The sequence below is a fragment of the Lygodium microphyllum genome, chromosome 16 (assembly GCF_053477565.2).
Source record: "Lygodium microphyllum isolate KBCC chromosome 16, Lygodium_microphyllum_v1.1.10, whole genome shotgun sequence".
Classification (NCBI taxonomy): domain Eukaryota; kingdom Viridiplantae; phylum Streptophyta; class Polypodiopsida; order Schizaeales; family Lygodiaceae; genus Lygodium; species Lygodium microphyllum.
The window spans coordinates 52,589,339-52,598,294 of NC_141150.1; the positions used below are offsets into that span (position 1 = coordinate 52,589,339).

Here is an 8,956-nt window from a genome sequence, read left to right on the forward strand (position 1 = left end):
TCACTGGACTTTGGATTTTTGACAGATTATTCACATGACATAGTTACTATCATTGTATCTTGATTCCGCTTATTATGCATCTTGATTCTTGTTCCATTGTTCTTGATATCAATCTTCACTGCTCTTTGGAAAATAGATTATACATGTCACATGAGTCATAAATTCTAATTCATTTTGTTGCCTTAAGTGTTAAAAATTGAGTCTTAATTGTATTAAGCTGTCTTAAGTTTCAACCATTGAGTCCTCAGTCTTGACTCCTCAATCTTCACTCGTGAGTCGTGACTCGTAAGTCATGAAATGTGTAGTGAATCATGATTTCAATCATATGACATAAAGACTCAAAGTTTTGTATGAAATTTGGGCACATGTTGTTGTAGGCATTGATATATTTACATACCCACATAATACTGTATTTTTTTTAGTGTACAATCCGAAATGACGTTTTCCCCGTTTCCAAAATTCGGTTAAAACTCTGAAACTCCGGTTTTTTTCGTTTCCCTTTCCCTCGTTTCCAAAACTCCCCCGTTCTATGGTCAATGTGACATAATCAACCACATTGTTTGCACCAGGAACGAATCTATTAGGTTGTCTAGTAGCCCTAGACGATCTCCTAACCCAATGATCATTATTTGCTGGCTGTCCTGCAAATTTCAATTTTTAGCTTGCTGTCCTGGCATTTCAACCTGCAAATCAGCATAAACAGCTTGCTGTCTTGGCTGTTCCTGCACATTCATTGGCTCATCATTATGCGCAATAGCTGGCTGATCATTTCCAGCATTATTTTCTGCATTTCCAGGTTCATTTACAACAAGTATTTGCTGCTGTACAGTGGGCACTTTTTACTGTCCAAAAGTTATTTCTTCTTGGAATACAACCCTACGGACCTTCTCAGTCTTTTCGGGCTGTTTATACATGCGATCTTCTCGGAAGATAACATCATTGTTGTATACAACTTTCCTTTTCTCGGGATCCCATAATCTATACCCCATTTCACTTTCATCACCATATCCTAGGAAAATACATTTATAGGACTTTGGCTCAAGTTTGTTGCGTTTTTGCTTTTACGTATGTGCACAAATTCTTCGCAGCCAAACACTTTCAAGTGTGCATACGAAGGTGGCTTGCCCGACTACGCTTCTTGGGGAACCCCCCCCCCCCCCCCCCCCCCGGAAAAAAAAAAAACCTGTTTGATGACCGATTAACCAAGTGTACGGTTATCATAACAACCTCTGTCCAAATACCATGAGGTAAAGCAGCATGAGACAGCATTGTACGGACCTTATCCTATATGGTCCGATTCATACGCTCTACAACTCCATTTTGGGGTGGATTATGAGGGGCTGTGAGCTCCCGGTTTATCCCTTTGCTGTCACAAAATGCTTGAAAGGCCTTGGGACACATGTTCCCCCGTCATTGTCAGAGCGAAGACACTTAAGTGTCTTATCAGTCTGATCCTCAACCAATGCCAAGAATTTTTGAAACTTGTCAAGCACTTCATCCTTGCTACAAATAGGATAAACCCTAGCTTCCGTGTAGTATCATTGACAAAGGTGACAAAGTATTTCTTTTTCCCTAAAGATAGTCTTGGCATTTGACATACATTGGAATGTACTAACTCTAGAGAAGAAGATTTCAGCGAAAGAGAATTTTTATGAGACGTCTGTGCATGTTTATCGTAAACACAATGATCACAATGCTCAAAATCAGGACTTTCATTCCAGTTTGACTCATATGTCCCAACCGGCCATACCACAAAGAAACACTTGGCTACTCGGTCACAACAACAATATGATCACTCACACTAGATACATGAAGAGGATACAAGGTATCACTTTTACAACCTCTGGCAATCACACTCGATCGCTTACAGATCTTCCATTTCCCATTACCAGAGGTGGTATGAAATCCATTATCATCTAGCTGCCCTGTGCTAATTAGGCTCTTCTTGAGCTGAGGTACATGTTGTACATGTTGAAGTGTGAAGACAGAACTGTGATGAAATTGCAACTGCACACTGCTAATACCTGTAATGTCACATGCATAGTTGTTCCCAAGATGGACAACACCATGTCGATTCCCTGTTTAGTCAGAAAACCACTCACGATGAGGGGTGACATGAAAGGAAGCATCTGAATCTAGAATCCAAGTATGCATGTGATCATCCGTATCTGCATGTAAAGCATGTGTACTAAAGTGTGAAGAGACAAAGAGTATGTTATTCCTACTGTCATTGTCATGAGTGACTATATTCACCTCTTCAATTTTGACAATGCTTTTCTTAGGCTGACTCTCTTTCTTCTCTTCCTTGCTATCATCTGTCTTCTTCCCCTTTACTTTCTCTTTCTTCCATTTGTAGCATTCACGTTTAAAGTGACCCTTCTTACCACAATGATGGCATTCAACATCCTTACCACTTGATTTACTGGGTCCCTTGCTATCAGATTTGCCTTTCTGTTGTGATCTACCCCTACTATGCAAAGCACTGGAAGACTTATTGGATGCATTGTTCTGCCGATTCATTTCTTTCATGAGTAGAGCACTCTCTACATTAGCATACAAAAGCATCGCATTAGAATTGCTCATAGCAGTCCTGAATGTATCCCAACACTTTGGTAGAGTGCAAAGCAATAAAGTAGCCTTAAATTCCTCATTAATCATGAACTTCAAGGCAACCAGCTGGCTGAAAATGGAGTTAAACTCACTTAATTGAGTAGACATTGCTGTACCCTCTTTCATAAGCAAATCCATAAGCTTTTTCAGCCAATAAACTTTGCTCGCAGCACTCTTCAGTGCATACAGTTCTTCCAGTCGAGTCCAAATAGCATAGGCAGAATCCAGACCTTCAATGTTAAACAGCAAGGCATTAGAAATCGCTAGCTCAATGGTTGAGCCTGCAAGGTCATTTAACTCATCCCAATCTTCCTGTTCCATATCTACGGGCTTTGCCCCCTTGGTTTTAATCGGCTTTGCTTGCTTCTTCTGCAACAGGATATTGTAGCATTGTTTTCGCCAGACTGCAAATTTATGTGCTCCTTCAAGTTTCTTAATGTGCAAGATTTGACTGCTGTTACTTCTGCCAGCCATGATTTTCAGCCCAAATGTGACAAAAAAATTCAGTAAGTGCAGGCCCAAACTATCACACAAGTGACCAAGGTACAAACAAGTACCAACCAGCAATAAATGAGCACGTAAAAGCAGAAAATTCAGACCCGCAAATAAATTTCAAAAGCACTAAACCTTGTGCTGCAGCACTCCACAACTAATTACAGCTGTTCCAAGGACAAATAAATCACATTACATGAGAAGTCCCAAATTTTAGCTGCAATTTCTATTGAGCATGCACCCAAGGCACAAAATTTGACACGCATGGTCAAAAGCCCCAAAATTTTTGTGCTCAAAGCATCAATTATACATCTGCATTGTCTTTGACATTCAGAGAATAGACCAATTTTGCCAAAATATAGCAATTTCAGCAAAACTTCCAAATTTTTTAAGTGCTAGATGTCCCAATTGCATGGAATTAAACCCACATGTACATAAAATGACCATATGGCGCACAAATTTTGCCCAAACAGCAAAAGCCCCAAATTGCACGGGGTCTAATGCGCATCAATGTCGAGAAATTGGGTAAATTTCAGCCCAATTCTTGCATGTACATCAAAAACCCCAAATGTTAGAGGCAAAATGTCACAAATCCGTGCAACGTTTGAGATAGATATCATTGTTCTGTCTTGCTCACATCAAATCTGCCAAATTTCTCAGGTCCGGTGTGCACAAATTTTAGTGAAATTTAAAAAAATTACTAAAATGTGAAAAGCCCCAAAATTCCCGGGCAAATGTGCACTAATTTTGCAATTTTTTGAGTCAGATTGTCCAGTTTTGCATTAAGGTCCCCAAATCTGGGAAAAGCCCCAATTTTTCCAGGTCAAAATTGCACATTGTGCTTGTGCATATGAACGCTTGGCAAAGGGGAGAAGGAAAAATTTCAAGAATTTGACAAAAAATGACGAGGAAAAAAAGTCCGTCTTGTCTGGCACTTGTCCGCGTGTCGTGTCCCCTTTGGCGCCTGTCAGCATGTGTCATCAGCTTGCCTGCCCGTCAGTTGCTGTGCGTCAGCTGCTTGACCCATCCGCCTGGCAGCGCGTCACTCAGCCTAACGATTGTTAATGACTCTGGAAAGTGTGCACGACTTGTGAGCCCTGATACCAGTTTGTTATGCCTTGGAGCGCGAGGATCGAGACATGCAATGCTTTCTCACAGGAGAGAGAGAGAGAGAGAGAGAGAGAGAGAGAGAGAGAGAGAGAGAGAGTGCAGAGTAGAGAGGAGACTGAGCACGACGTTCTTGGGTACAATGATGAGTGTACCTCTTTAGGTTTTTAGATAGATATATATACGAAAGTACAAATGTGCTAAGGGTGTGTTCACACCTGTGCACATGTAAACGGCACGATGGCCCTTTATTCCCAACACTAACATATATCTAGAACCATGTAATCAGATATAAATGGAGTTGCAGATTTGACATTTTGCACTATCTCTGAGTGAACGTGGAGTGGTCAGTTCAGCTTTCAATAATAAGGTGCAGGGGATGGTAGAGACTGGGGGTAGTGGGAGAGGAAAGAGAGTAAGCAATGGTTGCAGGCAGCACAAGTGAATGAAGAGAAGGCAGCTTGATTTGCGCATATCTTCATAGATTCCCTCCAAAAGTGACCCTTCCAAGCTGGCCTGCATTGATCACATCTGAAGATGCTTTTATCTTGGTCTTCTAGTTTGCTTTGTATGTGACTGAATCATAGTGGATTGGTTGATGCAAACCTTAGATGATGCAAATTATTATGCACTTAGGACACTTCATTGTGTTATCGAGTTTGACAGGGTGCTTCACGTATTAGAGTCATTCAGTTAGAGGTGATTCTACGTGGTAGAAGTCCGAAAAATGCATGTGCCTCATTAAAGGTTATTAAGTTCGGTAATCCTTGTGTGCGAAGGTGTTCACATAATTTTATGCATACTGAACAGCTCATTTTCATACGCAATTAGTTTTTCACTTAATGAAAAAATTGCACGTTAGAACGTGCTCTACTGAAATTTGTTCATGCGTTTGCATTGTTTGCTATTTTAATGGCTATATTCTACTGAAATAGGCCTTATTGTCTTCAGAGTTTAAAATTTTCTTGATGATACAGATATAATTGGGTTGGTTAGATTCTGATCAGTGGTTATAAAAGAGGCAGAGGGTTTTCTATGTTTCTCTGGAAGTCATTTCTTTACTGCTTGATTAGAAGAAGCCCCAGAGGGTAACAGCTTCTTTACATGCCCAGCAGACAATGCAGAAGATGCAGGTTTACATTGAAAATCTGGAGTCCAAATTGAAGAACGTGAACAACGTTCTTGACTCAAAAGCAGATTTCAATGGAGGAAAGAATCAAGGTGAGTAGCTTTAGGGAGAACAGATTCTAAGTCGAGTAATTTTGAATCTTCAAGATCATGAAGTGAGATGCCTGTTAGACTCTCTCTCGAACGTGTCATGATGGGTGAGCTGTGTTGCATGAATCTACAGGATTGAAATAGCTTTTTCGGCATATGGTTTTGATGGGTACAGAGCTTAACAAAAGTGTTTGCAGCGCATGAATTTTGTGCATGTATCATGGATCACCGGCTCATACATAGGGTCATTGGATGGCTTGATTCGTCCTCTAGTGTCTTAATAACATCAAATGTTAAATAGCTATGCAGGGGGTTTACATCCGATAGATTCAATGCCGTGCTTCAAAACTGAGTTACTGTTAAGGACTGTCTTGCTTTTTATAGTTTGAGTGAAATTCTGAGGTTATCAAAGTGGTAGGTTAGTGGCTAGGACTCGATAAATGGCTTGTACATACTAACAAAAAGAGTCACCGTTTTGAATAGCATCAACGACATTGATAACCAATTGAAATCTTGCAATGAATTACAAATGTTGTCTCTTGATTACCCATTGACAAGTGCCATATCTTTTGATACAAGGATTCTTTCAAAGCTACTTATCATTAGTCATGTCAATTTTTTACTGCGTCCTAGTAAATATATATGCAATGTAAGTGGCCTTTGGGAAATCATTTGTAGTTGCACAATAACATCTTTTGATCTGTTTACATCCTTTCCTCTGGATTTTAACCTTCAATTTGGAGTTTTATCCTCGATCAGAGGAAGTTGTATCGAACTTTAATCTGGACTTGCATTTGAAAAGAAGTGTGAAGTTGGATTGGTGGTATCACCAAACTTAAGATTACCTAGATGGACAGATTTTCAAGTCGTACCATAGAGCTCCTTTGGCAAGAGCTGTGTGCGCTCTTTGTATGACCTCCTTTTTCTCTCCTCTTGTAGAACAGCACATGACGTCTGTATGTTGTTCTAGAGGGGAGTGAGTTGTGATTGATGTAACTGTCTCCAAAACCTATAGAGATTCACTCACTCATAAAAAGAACACTGCGTACCTAGATGACTGTAAATGATGAATTCCAAATGTAACTAGAATAGTGACACATTGAATGAATCATGATAAAAGAAATGGGCCTTAATTGCAAGATTTAAAATTTAGCAATGCTTTACTATATAACTGTATTGTTATGTTGTCAAACAAATTACTATATAATGCTATTGTTATGTTGCCTTATTGGCAGTGGTTATCCTTTGAGTTGTGCTAGTGTGAGTTCATTGGTGATCTAATGCTTTGTTCCCTTGATTGACTTAATGCTTCATATTCTCTCTAAATGCCAAAGTTTCAATATGGTTGTTTTTTGGTCTCTACATGACATGACTATGAAGATGCTTGGCTAATCATCTAGTTTCTCATATTACTTCATGCCACCCATTTGGAGGGCTTCTAGATTGCATGTGATTTAATGATCTTGTGGACTTAATATGATCGCTTTCACATCTTGTTTGTTTCTCTCTCTTTCTTGTCTTCATTTTTTTCTTATGCCTCTTTCACTTTTTGTTGTCATTTTCTTTCCTCAATCTTCAACCTTCATTGTCATCATTGTCATTGTAATTTTCATATTGGCTAAGCCAAGTGTGTGGGTTTTGTTAAGTGTTTTTCTCTTCTTTGAGGTTGGAAACCCACTACATGGATATTCTTTTTGTGGGCTTCATCTGTTGGTGATACTCCCTTTGAAAAAGTCTTGGGTTACCCTTGCATTGTATGCAAGGTGATGGGACTATGAGTTGGTATGAACTAACGTTAGCATCAGTTTGGGGGGGTGGTTTTTTTTTTTTTTGGAGGGATAAAAAGCATGCTTTGTACATTTGCATTTGCAAGACACCAAATCGACATTTAAGAGAGATACGTTCGATACTTAAAAAACTATTATGTTTCTCAATAGAGCAATTTTAAAAAATAATTGCAAATGGATATCTAGTTAGGAAGTAACAAATTGTGTGTATGCACAGAGAGAGAGAGAGAGAGAGAGAGAGAGAGAGAGAGAGAGAGAGAGAGAGAGATGAAATTAAATGTTAATGTTTGCAAAAGGCTAAAATGACCTATGCGACCATGAGCTAGAAATATGTGTATGATGGTTCAACTTTGAGAGTAAGGTATGTATCACAAAGTAAATAAGAAGGAAACTAACTAAGGCTATGGGTAAATATAGGACTCTATATAGCTTTTGATGGTAATAATCTCATGTAGATACAGAGCGCCTAGCTCTAGCATGAGCAATATCTCTTGTATTTGCCTATGAAGGTGTTATCCATGTCTTTGTTGAGGCCTAGGACGTATGGATTGAGCTAAGTTGAATGGTTTAATCAATCAGTAGTACTTGTTTGTGTGTGGACTTTGAGTGTCTCTTGTGTGGACTAGGGTTGTAACTATATTGAGGTCTCTTGAGTTTTTCTCGCAAAGAAGTTTGTGAGTTGTCTTTGTGAAGGGTCTTGATGTCTTGGAGTAGCTATACTCTTGAGAAACATGTCACAGCGTTGTCATATCTCAAGGAAGAAGAGGCCAAGGTATTGCAGATCAATAAAATCCATGATTTTGCATAGTGGTCCGAATTTGTCTCTAAATAGATAGTGGAAGCGGCTACGGACCTCACTATAAGCTAGGTAGCGGTAGATGTAATGCTCCTTCATCTTTGGCTTTAATGGGCATATTTGGCATATATACTCCGCTGATGGGATGAATCTGTGAGTCTCAATCTCTAACTAATGTGAGGTGTGTTGTCAATCAATAGTACATTTGATCCCATACGAAAGGTGATTGTCCATGTATATTGGGCAAACAATAAACACATCATTTGTAGTATGAAGAGAATACTTGTGGTTAAAAAAGCTATATATATTTCCAACTCTTGCATTGGCATCAATGATGTCTACTTGATATCCAACTGGGTAAGATCCATCCTGATATCCTAGGAATCTTTGGCCTACTCAAATCAAGAGATGGTGCATTAAGGAAGTAATGGAAGGTAGGTAATTTGTCCATGCTAAAGCCATGTAGCTCAAACAAGGCCGATATTTGTGGATACTAGGATGAAGTATCACCTTCTCGGGCAAGCTGCGTGGAGAATTTAAGAGCCAATCGTGCATATTTGTGTCTCGATAAGTTTCATAGGCTATGTATGTATGTGACTGATCAAGCAAGGGTCTCTACCACAATTGATGTAATCGCTAGCTCAGCTTTGATGATCTCATGTGACACTGAGACCGTACATATGATCATCGTAGATATCATGGACACTAGGGTCTCTTCATCAATCTCCATCCGTCATAAGTGCATCCAAATATGTTGCAATGGTCAAGATTGGGCCCCCATATTTGTACTCCATAGAGTAGTGAGGATGTAACCAATGTATTGAATAGCCATAGCTTGGTGCGGGGTTCTTGGAATTGCACGTAGGAGTACATCCTCCCCAGACCTCCTAGTGTTATGTATTTGCGAGTCGATCTAGCATCTAAGAAACACTTCCGTCGGCCATGG

General features: G+C 39.5%; 1 protein-coding gene across 4 annotated transcripts in view; it reads left to right on the forward strand.

The window, feature by feature from the left end:
• LOC148022825 (uncharacterized) overlaps positions 1-6,530 on the forward strand; it is a 60,235-nt gene extending 53,705 nt beyond the window's left edge. For 2 of the 4 annotated variants that reach the window (XM_087695751.1, XM_087695750.1), the window contains exons 11-12: positions 5,325-5,430; positions 5,561-6,528. In XM_087695751.1, the coding sequence (XP_087551877.1) occupies positions 5,325-5,430; positions 5,561-5,571 (117 nt within the window). In that variant the 3' untranslated portion in view covers positions 5,572-6,528. Of the gene's footprint in view, positions 1-5,324; positions 5,431-5,560 lie in introns of all 4 variants that reach the window. The other 2 variants (XM_087695749.1, XM_087695748.1) reach the window with 2 other exon arrangements.
• The last annotated feature ends 2,426 nt before the right edge of the window (positions 6,531-8,956 follow it).